The sequence below is a fragment of the Pelodiscus sinensis genome, chromosome 14 (genome assembly GCF_049634645.1).
Source record: "Pelodiscus sinensis isolate JC-2024 chromosome 14, ASM4963464v1, whole genome shotgun sequence".
Taxonomy (NCBI): domain Eukaryota; kingdom Metazoa; phylum Chordata; order Testudines; family Trionychidae; genus Pelodiscus; species Pelodiscus sinensis.
Genome location: NC_134724.1, coordinates 725,117 through 740,450, shown reverse-complemented (window position 1 = coordinate 740,450; position 15,334 = coordinate 725,117). Strand labels below are relative to the sequence as shown.

The 15,334-nt window shown below is 42.1% G+C and overlaps 2 protein-coding genes across 3 annotated transcripts in view; one reads left to right on the top strand and one right to left on the bottom strand.

Moving 5' to 3' along the window:
- GOLM2 (golgi membrane protein 2) overlaps positions 1 to 14,404 on the bottom strand; it is a 31,503-nt gene extending 17,099 nt beyond the window's left edge. The window contains exons 1-8 of one of the 2 annotated variants that reach the window (XM_006132098.3): positions 13,886 to 14,404; positions 11,730 to 11,784; positions 9,050 to 9,152; positions 6,650 to 6,740; positions 5,078 to 5,222; positions 4,630 to 4,710; positions 3,294 to 3,392; positions 1,867 to 2,043 (exon numbers count right to left, since the gene is read on the bottom strand). In XM_006132098.3, coding sequence (XP_006132160.2) covers positions 1,867 to 2,043; positions 3,294 to 3,392; positions 4,630 to 4,710; positions 5,078 to 5,222; positions 6,650 to 6,740; positions 9,050 to 9,152; positions 11,730 to 11,784; positions 13,886 to 14,212 — 1,078 coding nt within the window. In that variant the 5' untranslated portion in view covers positions 14,213 to 14,404. The remainder of the gene's footprint in view (positions 1 to 1,866; positions 2,044 to 3,293; positions 3,393 to 4,629; positions 4,711 to 5,077; positions 5,223 to 6,649; positions 6,741 to 9,049; positions 9,153 to 11,729; positions 11,785 to 13,885) is intronic. The other variant, XM_006132099.3, reaches the window with a different exon arrangement.
- Positions 14,405 to 14,557: 153 nt separating this feature from the next.
- Positions 14,558 to 15,334, top strand: part of FRMD5 (FERM domain containing 5) — a 402,855-nt gene continuing 402,078 nt past the window's right edge. Inside the window, exon 1 of the mRNA XM_075896788.1 lies at positions 14,558 to 14,818. The gene's annotated coding sequence lies outside the window, so the exon portion shown is untranslated. The remainder of the gene's footprint in view (positions 14,819 to 15,334) is intronic.

Genomic DNA, 15,334 nt, shown 5'->3' with positions numbered 1-15,334 from the left:
GCACTGAGGTGTTCCAATTTCTGATGTATAGAACAGCTACTAGTAGTTTGGTTTGCACCTTCACCCAGCACAAATCCTTGGTAGAGAACTCCAGGTCTGGCACCTAACTTTATACAGTAATTTTTCAATAGACACGAACAAAATTCTGTGCTTGTGAGCACGAAAAGTAGAATAAATGGGGACAAATCAGTGGGGGGAGGGGGGGGAGAAAGAAAGGTTGTTTTAGGGTAAGTAGCTGTTCTTTGTGGACTGATATAGTAACAGTGTCCCCTTCCAAAATGCAAGGGAAACCAAAAGGATCAACACAAGAATTCTATTAACTAAATATTTTAATACTTTTAGATATTTCTCCCTATCAAAATAACAGACTTTAATGCACTACGAGAGAAAATTTGTCCAATTCACATTTTTAGATACCCCAAAAAATTACTCTGAATCTGAGTCAGTTCGTTTCATTTAACTGATTCTGCTATGCTTAAAGATATTTATTCTAACATTCTACATTTCCTGCTTAAAAACAGCCCAAGTTGGTATTCGCAATGCAGAAGTATATTTAAGAATGTCTTATCACCAAAACTTGTCCTTTGTTTCTTCCATGAATAACATGCATACCATTTGGGTAAAGTGCTTTTAAAGCATCAACAGTAAACAACAGCTAAGTTTCCATAAATCACTTATTTTTAACTATATGTTCATAGATGCTTTTCAGCTGGAAAAAAAATCAGAACACCCCAAATCTGGGATATAAAGAGGTACAGAATCTACCCCAGTACACAGAACAGCACTTCAAGGGTGAACTTTTCATCTGAAAAGTCTGAAAAGCTTTGTTTTGATGTAAGAAAATAAGACCTGGATGAAATATAAGTCAATGTGAGTACACATGCTAATGCAACCTTGAACTTCTAAAGCTACCAAATATAAACAGATTTACAATAAAAGACTTCTTGAGAAAAGGTGACAAAATTAAACACACAACTAAAGTTCCTCTTCAAGTGGTCCTCTCACACCTCCCCTCCCCAGGAATTGTAATCAAATAATTCATAAACAGTTGAAATTAGGTCTCCAAAAATAACTGGGTTATAGTGTACGGAAGAGCTAAGACTTCTCAATGCTAATATGAAAAACTTGGACATTTTAAAGACTGAAAACTAGGATTTAAAAATGAAAAACAACACTTTTTTGTAACATACCACATGCTGTTCATATGATAAGCTACAGAGCCTCATGAAATTATATTTGTGATGCACTTTTGTTTCACCTACACACTGTCCACTAATCCATCCTTGGCATGACAACAATTAATTCTGCTCATTAAGTATAACTCGCTGCTGCCAGAATTTAAAAAAATCTCCAACACAGACATAAGACCGCATAAGGGTTCTTCTGAAAGACATGTTTGGAACAGAAGAAGCTTCTGAACAACAAAAAAGTAAACAAACCAAGTCAATTTCCTCCCCATTACGATACCAAATGATTTCTTTTATAACAGCATTCAAGACATGGCCACTAAGGGGGGAAAAAGTCAAAACTTAAGTCATATTGTATAGATACACGCAGCTATCTACCTCAACTTACTACAAACTGATTTTCATATTTTGATTGAATGTCTTCATACTTAAAATGTAGCACTAACATGAAATTTAGATATTTAATACTCAAAGATAGTTTAATAATTAATCTCTCTGAACATGGCATGCTATTGTCTTAATTTTCTTAAGGAATGTACCTTCTGTACTAATATCTTAACATTTAATTTTTCTGCATGTTTCATTTCGATAAGGCCAACCACACAACTGGTCACATACAACATGAAAAGGCATGCATGGATCCCCAGATACTGAAGTACAATGGTAATGATTAACTTACTTTGCTTCATCTTCTGGAAGTCACCAACTCTGTCCTTTGGAACTTGCTTTCCAAGGTCTTTTTCCATTTTGTGTTCTATTTTACTTTCCAAGTTTTGTTCTGGAATCAAAAGCTGAGGAGGATTTGGAGGTATCTGCTTCACGATGTTAATGTTTTCCTCATTGTCAGCATTTAAATCTACAACATGAAGAAAAGTGTTATTTTGCCCTTTTAGATTTCCTTCCGTACCATCTAAAGGGCCTAAAGATAATTCAGCATAGTCCATACTTTTATGAATGAAAAGGGCAAGGCACTAATAGCTTCTCTCAGATACGTTTCAATGTGTACCTCAAAGTTTCTGACCCCTTAATCATAGGATTGTGCTAAGCTTCCCCCACATTCATATCTACTGTACAGCATTTATTATTTCTAGAGTAATAATTTGAATCAGAGTTGTTAGTTAATTGCAGTTAACTCAAACAATTAATGCAGAACAAATTAACCTGATTAAAAATAATCATGATTAATCAGTTTTAATTACGCCGTTAAAAAATAACAGAACACCAATTTAAATTTATGATAGCTATTTTGTATTTTTTTCTACATTTTCACATATACTGAATTCAATTAACACACAGAACACAAGTGTACAGTGCTCACTTTATTTTATTTTTCTTACAAATATCTGCACATCAAAAAAACAAGAATATTTTTCATTTCACTTGATACAAGTACTCTATGTGGAAATGCAATTTACAAAATGCAGATTTTTTTTATTTATTTCACATAACAGCGCTCAAAAATAAAACAATGTAAAACTTTAGAGCCTACAAGTCGAAACATGAAGGGTCAGACAAATGTTTAACATCTCTGGCAGGTAAATACCTTGTGATGCTAGCAACAACAATGCATGTGAATGCCTGTTCTCCCTTTCAGGTGACATTGTAAGTAAGAAGCAGGCAGCATTATCTCATAAATGTAAACAAACTTGTTTATCTTAGTAATTGGCTGAAAAAGAAATAGGACTGAGTAGACAAGTATGAGGTGAATTGGTCTTTTGGTTTTTTTGCAGTGCAAATATTTGTAATAAAAATAAAGTGAGCACTATATACTCCATATACTGTGGTAATTTAAATCAATATTTGAAAATGCAGGAAAAATATTCAAAATATTTATAATAAATTTAAATTGGTATTCTGTTATGGTTTAATAGTGCAGTTAAAATGGATTAAGACATTTCTTAATCTTGTGATTGTTTGAAGTGGCTTTGCCTTTAAAATAAAATCTTATTTTAAAGGCAAAGCCACTTCAAACAGAGTGGCAGACACATATGCATAAGAAGCACAGAAAATCCTTTCAGAAAGCGAAATCCCTGTCCCATTTATTTCAATTAGCTATCGAACAAGATCTTACAAGATTTTGAAATATTGCCTGTTAAAAGTTCATACCTGGAGCCATATTTGGCATATGGGGCTGTAAAGTAGGAAGATTCAAATTGGGTTGATGATCTTCACGTTGAGATGTTGAAATAAGGGGCTTCTTTAAAGCTAAAGAACATAAATGGATGTACAATAAGAGTTTTGTCCAATACAACCACCATTATCTTCTAGGCTTGACTTTAACAAAGTTCTGTTTGCACCAAAATTTCATTTTAAAATCCCAGTCCTACAAATGAGAAATTAAAACTTCTGGGCAAAGTTTTCAAAAGAGCTTGGATGATGAAGAAACTTAATTCCCGCTGATTTAAGCGCCTGACATTTTTACTGTCTATCACAAATCTGAATGTTTTCTGATTGAAACACTCTGCACTGATATACAACTAGGGATGTAAACAGTTACCCGGGAATGCTTACCAGAAACCAGTTAACTGGTGCCCAATATGGCAGGAGCAAGACCCTTGTCCATGGCATACCACAGGTAGGGGGTTGCTCCAGTGCAGTGGTTCCCAGCCTTTTTTATGCGGGACCAGCAAATCCATTCACAAATTTTTGGAGGAGCAGTAACATTTTGTCTGCATATTCATTATGCTAATGATATGCAAATAAAACGTTGCAGTCCACCTAACCCCAACCCAGCCCCCTTGCTTCCCAGTGCCTAACACCCTTTGATCCCATCCCTACAGCCCATGCCAACTCCCTCTTGCCCTGTGACCCCCCCCAAGACCCTCACCCCACCCCCATGCTCCCCAGAGTGAGGCAGTCCTAGGGAGCATGGTCGTTACTACTTCATGGGCACGGGGAGCAGCCCTTCTCCTTTGTGCCCCCTCGCCCGCTAGCAGTCTTGCGCCCCCATAGGTGGGGGGGGGGGGGGAGAAGCACAGAGCCCTGGCCAGCTGCCATTACTGAGGGGGGAGAAGGGAGGGAAGCGCCTCCTGCTCCATCTCCCCCTGCTGCCACCTCAATGCCACCAGCAGCAAAGGAGAAGCAGGTGGGGGGCGGGGTGCAGGCACCTGGGGAGGTGCCTCTTGCCACTGTGCAGGCAGGGGAGCGGCTATTGCACTCCCTTCTCTTTCACGCCCCAGCCCTCCCGAAGTGTCTTCCCGTGTCTACTGGTGGTTGGGAACCACTGCCCCCCCGCACCTACGGCAGGCCAGTTAACCATACAGTTCAATCAGTTAACATTTTACATGGGATTTTACAGCCCTACACAAAACTCCTAACAGACGGGTTTTAAATTATCTGGACTATATTCGCTGACTCACCGGCTGTCTAACACTCTGCAGATTTAAACCAGAATGATATCAAATAGCAATATCCTAAAAAATTAGAATATGATTTTTCTAACCAGCAGGATTATCTTCAGCTTTAGCTGGATCATTCTCTTCTATTCCAGGCATGCCTGCGTCACCTCCTGGTTTGATTTTCTCTGTCAAAATAACAACACTAAGTTATTCTGTACTGTTCTTTTAACTTGAATAGTCTATTTAGCATTGGTGAAAGCCAGTGGGCTGACAGCACTGGAATCAAGTCTGCTATCCACAGACCAGGGACCATGCTAGCAATGACAGCACAAGTGGCACGGGCCTCAACTCTGTTTTGGTGGGAGCAATGAAAGGGCAGATCGGACTTCGACCTCAGTCTTTTCCCTCTGTTCTGAGAAGGAAAAGCACATGATAACAGCAACTTTTGTAATCTGCATACCTAGCTGAGGCAGACTATCCCAGCTTAAAAAAATATGGTTTGATAAAACACATGTAACGCATATTTATCTAAAGTGCCGCAAAAAGGAATACCTTTGCCATTAGGGATGTGATTGCTTGAGGGTTCTTCATGCTTTACTACATTTTTCTCATCTGTCTCTTGAACGGTCTTAGAAATTGCTTGATTATCATTCAAATCCAGTTCAATGTCTTGTCTTGCCTGGGTTCTCTGTGCATCCTGTTTTAAAAAGAAATTAAACCATAATAAAGATGGCCCTTAAAATGAGGGGGAGGAAATCACTCACTCGCCTCCTTAGACCAGATCTTGCAGAGTTCTCACTCCTACGTGTTGGCTCCTTAGGAGGAGAATGGTTAGAACCTTGGAGAACAGTGGGCAATATGGCAGAGCATGAGCCATATAGGCCAACGTCTGCCAGGCATACATGCTGCCCTCCAAACACGAGTCTATTCCTGCAGCTGCGGAGCATCTGTCTCCATCAGAAAGAAATGCCAATTCAAGACCATTGTAAAATCAAAAATCCTGTCTCAGGCAAGAGGGGAAAGTGCCTTCAGAAAGGCAACACAAAATCAGACTTCAAACACAGACGTCTCTGAGCAAATCTAGGCTTATAGCTTGCCAAAGGCCCACCTTGACCATGCTTCTCTTCCCCCAACAGGTGCATCACAGGGGTAAGGATTCCTGAATGCCTTGTGCTAACACCATGTCTCACATTTATAGCAAGACAGACAGTAACCGGTTTGTTTGGAGCTCAATTCAGTCATTTGCTTTTTCAGGAGCAATTTATATCCTTAGAATGGAATAAGGGAGCAAATGGGAGTAGTTATATCTCTATCGAAACAAAGGCGTATATGAAATAAGGTGCAATTACTCAGATTTGTACTTCAAGTTCATTTTACAGACATGAACTTCACCAACAAATAGGGTCGCTAGGCAGCTAACATGCCATTCCACTTACATCTAGAGAGGCAAATGGAAGATTGCGGATGTACAAAGCTTTAACGCTGCCATTCCAAATTCACGTCAATGACTTACATGATTTGTTATGCAGATAGCACAGACATCCCAAAGGAATGCCCAGAAAACCATGATTCCACCACACATGTGTTTTGCTTGTACTATATTGTACGGTAAAATGATTAAACTAAATTTTCCTGTGTAATAAGTATTATGTAATCTGTCATGCTGCCTCCAATGGGAAGTTACCACACACGTGCCTTGGCCTTACAAATAGTTACAGTGCATCTCTCATTGGCAAATTCTAGCCTCCAGCTCCACCATGATACCACAAGCATTTCTAGAGCTGTTGATTCTCAAGACCTACCTGTCTAGGACTAAAACAAAACAAACAATTATAACCAGGGCGCATTAAACTGCGGCGAGCCCCGCTCGCCAGCCGTGCTGTCCAGCGATCTGTGCATGCGCAGGTTGCCGGAACCCGGCTCTTCCGGGTTACAATCTACTCGCCACAGGCGAGTAGATTGTATAATTTGTCGAGCCCTGATTATAACCTAACATTTTAGTGACCCCAAGCCAGTGTCCCAGATATCCTAAACTAGCTCCAATTTTATTGCTCAAGATGAGAGCCCTACATTGAAATAAAAATTCCCTCGGTCAGCAACAGGAATATTTTAGCCACTATTTACCTTTTGTTCCCGTGCAGCTTGGTCCATTAACGTCTTTATATGTTCTTCATGTTGCATCCTCATCTCTTTGATTTGGTGTCCACACTGCAAACTTAATTGGAAGCACATTAACAGTTATGCATTTGATTTGGATTACACCAAGCCTCCCATAATTGCATTGGAGAAAAATAAAATAGACTGGCATAAAAAGCTTGAGGAGTAGAAATTGGAGTAGAGCAGAAAAGGCTAAGGTTTCCCAGGCGAGTTAAGCAAAAGGGTCCATGACCACTAGAGCATACCAGGACCTGGAAAAGAACCAAAAATTCCTGAGTCTCACCATTCCTTTATCATTAACAAATACCTTTGCAACTCACAAGTGTCTTATCCTTTCTCCAGTATTCATCCTCACAGTGGATGGCAAACTACTACCACCACCACCACAAGATAGCTGTTGGCTGTAGTAACAGGGTCTGTGCAATGGACCCAAGGTTCCAACCATGCTGGTGAAATATGTGGACATCAATAATAGGCAATACAATGGCATGATTTGTCAGATAAAAAAAACTAGGAAAAATACACAAAACCCAGTAAAAATATTAAGGATGCAGAGTAAAGCACTCAAAAGTTAGGAAAAGCCAGACAAAGGTACTATGCAAAAAAAGTGTGACCATAATTAAAGACAATCATAATGCACATACACAAGGAGACTAAATTACAGTTGTACAGGCAATCTTAATTATAGCATTTCTTAAGTTCTGAGTGCTAGAATTTGAACCTTAATGTTTTAATATAGTTTGTGTACAGAGTATACTTATCAAATATTACTAATTCTACATTTAGAAAAGAATCTGTGCAAGAGTTTCATGTTAGTTTATTCAAGATCAGTTTTGACACTGACTTTTCTATTATAAAGCTTTAGAAACCCTTTAAATAAAGTAGCTTTCCACAATCTCTCACCCATCTAAATTCTCTGTTCTTCTGAAATCAGCGATTCTTATCTTCAGAGAAATAACATTTATTAGAACTACTTATTTACTCAAAATTCTATTTCTCATCTGAAATGTATAATGTAGCGCAGTTTCTCTCAACCAGTGGTACAAGTACTCTTAGGGGTACTCGAGAGAAGTCTGGGGGGTACATCAACACAACTGAAATTTGGAAAAAATGAATTTTTGTTTTAAGTTTTACAGAGCTTTATTATTTTTGTACTTTTTACACCCAAAAATTTCATTGCCCGCCCAGCTACAATTAAGTTGCTTAAACAAATGTGTTGCAATGGTAGAAAAAAATGGTGTGTCTGAAAACTGTAGGTACTGGGGGTACTTATAATGTTTTTAAAAGGGGGTACTTTATTAAAAAAAAGGTTGAGAAACACTGATGTAATGCATTCCTTCCTGTGCATGTATATTGGCTGAGGAAACAGTTATATTAAGTTACAGTTTTAATATATGCCATTCCTTCCAATGTTTATTTACGGGCATATAACTGAAACAAGTAAAGAGCTATCACCTCAAAAAAGGGGAGCAGCTTGGTTTACCCCAACTGGTTTTCAGGAGCTAAAAGTGCCTCACTCTACTCTGTATTTTATCTCTCATAAGGCTTTTGTTGACAAAAAAAGAAGGTGGCATCCCATGTGCTAGCCACAACCAAATAATAACAATGACAGAAGAGCACAAGTTTATCACAGCAGGTTCAAGAAGGAAAGGTGGAACACATGAACAAATATGAAAGTAACAGACCCTTAAACTATTTTTTCAATTAGTTTTTAGGCCTCAAAATAAGCCAATGATGATCCACAAATTAAGGAATTTGTGGATAAAATGTGAAGAGGTAGTAATCCTGCAAAATTTTCTTCTCTATGTATTTTGTCTTCAAAGTTTACCAATACTCATACTTTTAACCAAACATTATAAATTGTCCTTTCAGAAGTTTTAAGCCTTCTCTCAATGTTACTGTGTCTCATTGTTTCCTACAATATGGGGAGGGAAGAGTTGCTTCCTAAAAATTGATTTCAGCCTAAATACAATACTTTTACTTCAACTCCAATAAAATTAATCTGTCATGAAGGCCTTGATAAACGCACCCTAAATACTTCAATAACTCAGAGTTGGATTAAATAGAATAGTTGTTCTATTGTCTCAACTCATACTTGAGGCAATATAAGATTTAAGTCAAATTTAATAAAAAGCACAATTCTGGGAAGTAACGTTTCTCTAGAGACTTTCCTACTCTCAATAAAGCACAAAAGCCAGAAAATAAAGGCTTACATTAGAAATCCTGACAGTTTATTCGATGTTAGCTATACATTGGTCAAAGTTTATTTGAGCATTAAAAATCTATTGGACTAGTTTGTGCTTTTAGGCATTTTATAAGAAACGTACACAAATCCGTGGTTATTACAAACACTCAAAAGCATCATACCTCTCATACTCCAGCTTCTTCACGAGGTAAGTGTTGTTCTTCTTGTACTCATGAAGTTGGTCCTCTTGACGAATGAATTCTTGGCGCAATTCTGCTAGTTGTTCTAGTCCAAATTGCACAAATTGAAGTGAGTAGAAAAGTGACCCCCTCTATAATCTTTTTTACCACTGATGCTTCTTATACGAAGCATGTTCATTTGCAAATATTTCTGATCTCTACTCTATTTACTTATTCTCCTCCTCCTTTAAAAGCTTCAGGTAAGCACTCTACCCTACCCCCCTCACTCCTTCCCTGGCCTGGCAAAAACTTTAAGATGGAAAACCATGTTTCCCAGGGTTTCTGGATTAGAGGTTCAAGTGTACTACTTGTGACCTTTCATGATCTACTATATATTTGAGAGTTTGTCTGTCTGCAAGTGATGGCGTCTTTGTTCAAGATCTCCTCCTAAACAGTAAGAGCTAAGATCACCAAATTTAGCAGACAGCTTCCTCTAATCATAACTTAAAGGTCAGGATTTGGTTGTGCCAGGACAATGGGACGTGCTTGAAATGCAATTGCTTCTCATAACACACAGAAAGGGAGGAATCTGCTAGCAGGGACAGTTATATGTATAATGACCACAGGGGGAGGGCAAGGGGCAGAGATGGGGACCAGGGCAGCTATAATCTCATTGGGACAACAGGGGGCAGGAGTGGAGAAAGAGACAGCTATTATATATTTCGGAAAGCATGTGTCTGTCTGTCTACCCGCTGGGAGGCATGTACCCCTCTCCCAGCTGTGCCCAATGCAGCGGCCATGGACATATGCTTTTCACCTGGACCCAAGGTGCTGCAGTAAGAGAAGGCTGGGGTTGTCCTCTCTTCCTGGGGCAGCCTGCAGACTGAACCCCTAATCCCATCCCCGAGCAATGATTTGAAGAAAAACAAAAATCAATCGAATTAAAGACCTGAGCAATGCTGGGTAAATCTTCTAGTAAGACTATATGGTAAAAATTTAACTCTCTTCATTCAGAAGGACTATATGATGCCCCTACTTGTCAATGTTCATGGTGATCTCTTCATATACCACCTTATTTTGAAAAATACAGCAATATAAATGGAACCCTCTCTATATTGGGTAAGCAATTTACACTTTTAAGTGTTATCCTTGGCGCACAGCAGACATTCTGGGCTTCTTTTACTCCAAGAATTTTTTTAAAGGATACATGTGATATTTTTATACCTATCTACATTTTAACGTGCAGTTTAGTTTTCAAAGCAGCTACTTGAGAAGTTTTTCTTCCCTACTGCTTTGGGCGCAGTGGCGAGATTTAAAATGCCTCCTCATATATATCTGTATTAATTATTCTCAATTGCTTTAAATCGAAAACCAAAAGTTAACACTACTAGGCCCCTAACAAATTCACAGTCCCTTCTGATCAAAGTCCAAGCCAGAGGATTTTTAAATTGGTCATTTTAGCTGCTTACATCTGAAATTTCATGGTGGTGTAACTGTAGGGGATCCCAACCCAAAAGGTACCCTGAAGTGGGTCTCATCCCCCCCATTCCCCATGGCATGCAAGGGAAGGAAAAGTCCCAACTCTCTCCCATCCAGCAGTGACTCATAGCTAGGTCCTCCCTGGCTGCAGCACTCTCAGGAGCAGGAAAACATCCACAAGTCTCCTGCAGAGGAGACAACTCTGGAGCAGAAGCTTCCTGCAGCAGAGGGAGACACTCAGAGGTGGGTCTGTTTTCCTTGAGTGTGAAAATGGCTATGCATGGCAAGGAAAAGTCCTCTCTCTCCCTAGCCCAGTTGGGACTTGCAGCTAGGAGCTCCCTGGCTGGGTTGCTCCAAGCAGGAAGGGAGAGACCAGATTTCATAGGGAAGGGCTTATTTCACAATTTGTCATGGCCTAAACATTGCAACATACTGGGCACACAGCTGCAATCTTCCCAGTACACACATAGATGGGAGTTTTCTGGTCCTATTCCATTTTCTGTGTTATGCAGGAGTCAGAAGACCTCTCTTCCCCCTCATTCAGTAATAACAGGGCTTTTCAAACTTTGTGATACCGCGACCCCCCTCTAAGTTGCTCGAACCCCTCTCTAAGCTGCTCGCGACCCTCCAGGGGCTCGGAACCCATAGTTTGAGAAACACGGAGTCATAATGTCTGCCTCACTAGACAAATTACATTTCACATTGATAATCATTCTGGAGTATTTTGGAAGTTTTTGCTAAAATATATCCTCTTCCTCCACTGCATTATAACATGCAAAGGCAGATATAGAAATCCACCCAGCCCCTATCGAAACCAGATAACGAATTACAATGTTTTATGAAACTTCCACCCCAAAGGATGCAAGTTGCCACTTGTTAATACTCCAGCATCAAACATATAGATTTTTCTTTTAGCATGCACTTATTAATACCCAGGGAAACATTTCAGTGTTAGTATGAGGAGGGAAGGATAGCTCAGTGGTTTGAGCATTGGCCTGCTAAACCCAGGGTTGTGAGTTCAATCCTTGTGGAGGCCATTTGGGGCAAAAATTCATCAGGGTGGGACTTGGTCCTGCTGTGAAGGCAGGGGACTGGACTCAATGACCTTTCAAGGTCCCTTCCAGTTCTAGGAGATAGGCAATCTCCATCATAAAATAAAATTATGCTATTCTCACACTTGATGTGTAAGTAGTAAGTTCCTTACCTTTTAAACGATGTATGTCTGCCATTTGATAGGATATGTTGTTCTGCAGTTTGATCTGCAAAGAAAGTTTAATTATTCTAAAAGATGAAAATGTATATTTTCACCTGAATAAGCCAGGAGCATTTGAACACATTTTGGTCTCACAATTAAGTGTAGTTTTGCAAACCTGTGTGAAGCGCTTTCAGAACTATAGATGGAAGGTGCTGCAAGTATAAATCAATCATGCATTTCCTTTAAAAGTTAAGTCCCTAAGTGCTCCTTGAACAGGTTTAGCTAAATCTATCTTTAATAGAAATACTTTCTGGAAATTAACAAAGCCAAAGAAAATAGATTTAAACATAAATATATATCATTTGCTGCAACATTAAGATTGCACTGTGGTTCTACATGAAAAAACGGAACATAATAATTACATCTCAGAGTAATAGCTGTGTTAGTCTGTAACTTAACTAACAGGTAGTCCTGTGGTACCTTACCCACAAAAGCGCATGATACTATATATTTTTGTTAGTCTGTAAGACCCACTTCATCACATGGTATTTTACCCCCAAAAGCTCAGAATAATTACAATTTCCCTGTCCAAGCCTAAGTAGTACAAAGTAAACAGTATTAATGGTGAAAAGTCACTTTAGAATGTTTCAGTTGTTCTAAAGTGAGATGCAACAGCAAGATAACCAAGAATATTTGCTTTAAACAATACATTTAATACGAAAGTATGTGTTTAAGAGATCTGCCTCAGCTCTGATGGAACCAGACTTCCATGAAGGCTCCTTTGATTAGATATTTGTATTATGTCAAAGTTCTAAATTAAAATCAGAAAACAAATGCAAAGGTAAGTGTAAATATAAAGCCATTATCATCTTGCTAAAATATGTTATATTTATTTATTTGTTCATATCAGAACAAATCAAAGAGGCAAAATGCTGGAAGTGAGGAATAATGTCTCTGACCATGCACGGCCAAAGAATGATGCCAAAAACTGTCATTAGTATTTCTCAATATGGCTTCCAGGTTGTTAAAGAATTCAATTATCTTCCTGATTAAACATAGTTACTTTTAAAAATGAACCAAAGGACATGCTCCTTCGCTTTGGGGCAAGACCGCACCTGCTTTCTGAAGTTTTAACATCTTGGAATCAGACATATGGAATATGTTTTTAAAAAATGCCATATCTGCTCTAAGGAGGGACTAAGATTTCCTTTCCCACTTCCCCCCAATTTTAATAGGATTATTCATTCCCTTAAAAAACCTCTCATGGAAATCCCCTTTCACAGGAAGCTGTACTGCTTCTGACCTTCTTTCTGCTGACCTACCCTGTTCTACCTGTCTGTAAAATACCTGAGTTTGACTATTTGAAAGGAAACTCTTTCCTGATATAGAAAAATAATTTGAGAAAGGTATTAATACCTCACCCCCCCTTTCTTAATTGAAGCCCCGAAAACACAAACAAAACAAAAAAAGTTAAGAAACAGCCAAGTGTCCACAGTGTGAAGAGGAAGCATCTTCTCTCCTGTGGCACAGACTTTCCCCTACGCAGTGGTCACCAGCCAGTAGATCGTGATCTACCGGTAGATCTTGGAGCCTCAGACAGGTGATCCTGACTGGTTTGGCGGGGAGGCTAACAAGCGCCAGCACTTCAGCGGCCCTGCTGCTCCTGCCCAGGGCCACCTACTAGGAGCCTCCTGCTTGTACTGCAGAGTGAGGGAGACAGAAGTAAGGAGGCACTGATGTCACTGTCCCCTTCTCCTGTACCCCATCTTCACAAAGTGAGGAGGGCTGGGCGTCGGAGACGGGGCAGGCAGGGGTATTTGGGTTTGAGGTAGATCCTGGACTGACAAATTCAAAAAAAGGTCAAGAACTAGGCTAAAAAAATGAGCTGACCTGCAACATATTAACGCACTTCCGAGGTTATGACAAAATAGGCAAGATCCCACTGGGGAAAGCCTAGCGCTTGTTTCTTGCGCCCATTCAATCGCACCCAGGAGGAGTTGCAATGGTCAGGACAACAACCGAACTCACTCGTCCCAGAAGACGTTACAGTAGCAACTTAAAGTTTATGTCCCTTCTCTACATCGGGCGCGAGAAAGGAGACAGGAAGGCCCCGCAGGACGCGCAGAGTCGCTCCCCCTGTCCGGGGGACCCCCCCGCCCCGCTACCTTGCTGTCCTCGCACCGGGCGGCCTGGCTGTCCCTGGCTTGCAGCTGGCTGCTCAGGTGGCTGCAGTCCGCCTCCTTCTGCTCCAGCTGCTTCTGCTGGGAGTCCACGCGCACCAGGAGCTCGGAGTTGCGCTTCTCCAGGCGCCCGCGGGCCACCTCGCCGCGCTGGGCCTGGCCCTGCAGCTCGGCCAGCTCCTCCTGCAGCAGGGCCTGGCGGGACGAGGCGCTCCAGAAGTTGAAGGCGAGGATGGCGATGAGCACCAGCAGGGCCACGAGGAGGAAGGACGGGAGCCGGCCGCCCCTCCGGTTGGCCCCGAACCCCACCATGGGCAGGCCGGGGGCGCGGCCCGCCCGCCCCTGAGGGGAGAAGCCGAGCAGGGGCGGCGAAGGCCGCGCGCGGCGAAGAGCAGGGAGGGGAGATCGCGGCTCGCCCCAGCCTCCGCGCGCCGCACACGGGAACCGCGGCCGGGCGACCCGGCGGCCGCCTCACCTCCCGCTCCGCCCCCCCAAGCCCGGCCCCGGCGGCGCCACTTCCGCGTTCCCGCCCTGCCTCTCGCAAGAACAGCCGCCGCCGCCGCCTCCCCGCCACGCGCCACCTCTCGCGAGAACAGCCACCCCTCCCTCTCCAGCTCTCGCGAGAGCGCGAGAACCCAACCGCCTCTAGCGGGCGCGAGGCAGGGGCGGGAGGACGGTTGCCGCGCTCAGGTCCAGGCCGCCTCGCGCGCGCTCTGTGGGACGGTGTCGCCTGCCAGGGCCCGTTGGGCCGGGGGCTCCGCAGCCCCGTGTGCTGGGTCCGCGAGCCGGCCCCCCAGAGACACCCCCCTCCTGAGACAGCCCCGCCTATGAGGAGCAAGTGTGCCGTGCCCGGGAGTCTGCACGGAGCCGGGGGGCGGACACCGGCCGCTGCCTACTGCGCCTGGCGGGGAAGGGGAGGTGAGCACCAGGCGACCCTGTCAGTCACCTCCTGGAGTAGCAGGGCTGTCATTCAGGCTTAAATTCCACACTTTACACTCAAATGTGAATAAAGACGCCAATTATCTCACCCGTTACAAAGATAGCTTCCCAATTATCACCTCTACTATCATTAGCTCACAGACATTCACCTCCCCCCCTTCATCCCCCTTCTGTTCTGAAATGTGATTTGTCCTTTTCATATGTGTTCATTTTTTTTAATTGTATCCTTTGGTATATATGGTTGTGAGAATTTTCTTCCACTATTTGATCTGAGGAAGTGGGTCTGGCCCACAAAAGCTCATCATCTAATAAACCATCTTGTTAGTCTTAAAAGTGCTACACAGTCCTGTTTTTTGTTTCAGCTGCACCAGACCAACACGGCTACATTTCCACCAGGACTGGAAGGGACCTCGGCAGTAGCTATGTAGCCAAGACAAAGCCTGGGGCTACGCCTGCACCGGCGGGTTCTTGCGCAAAAATCCCCAGAGCGTCCAC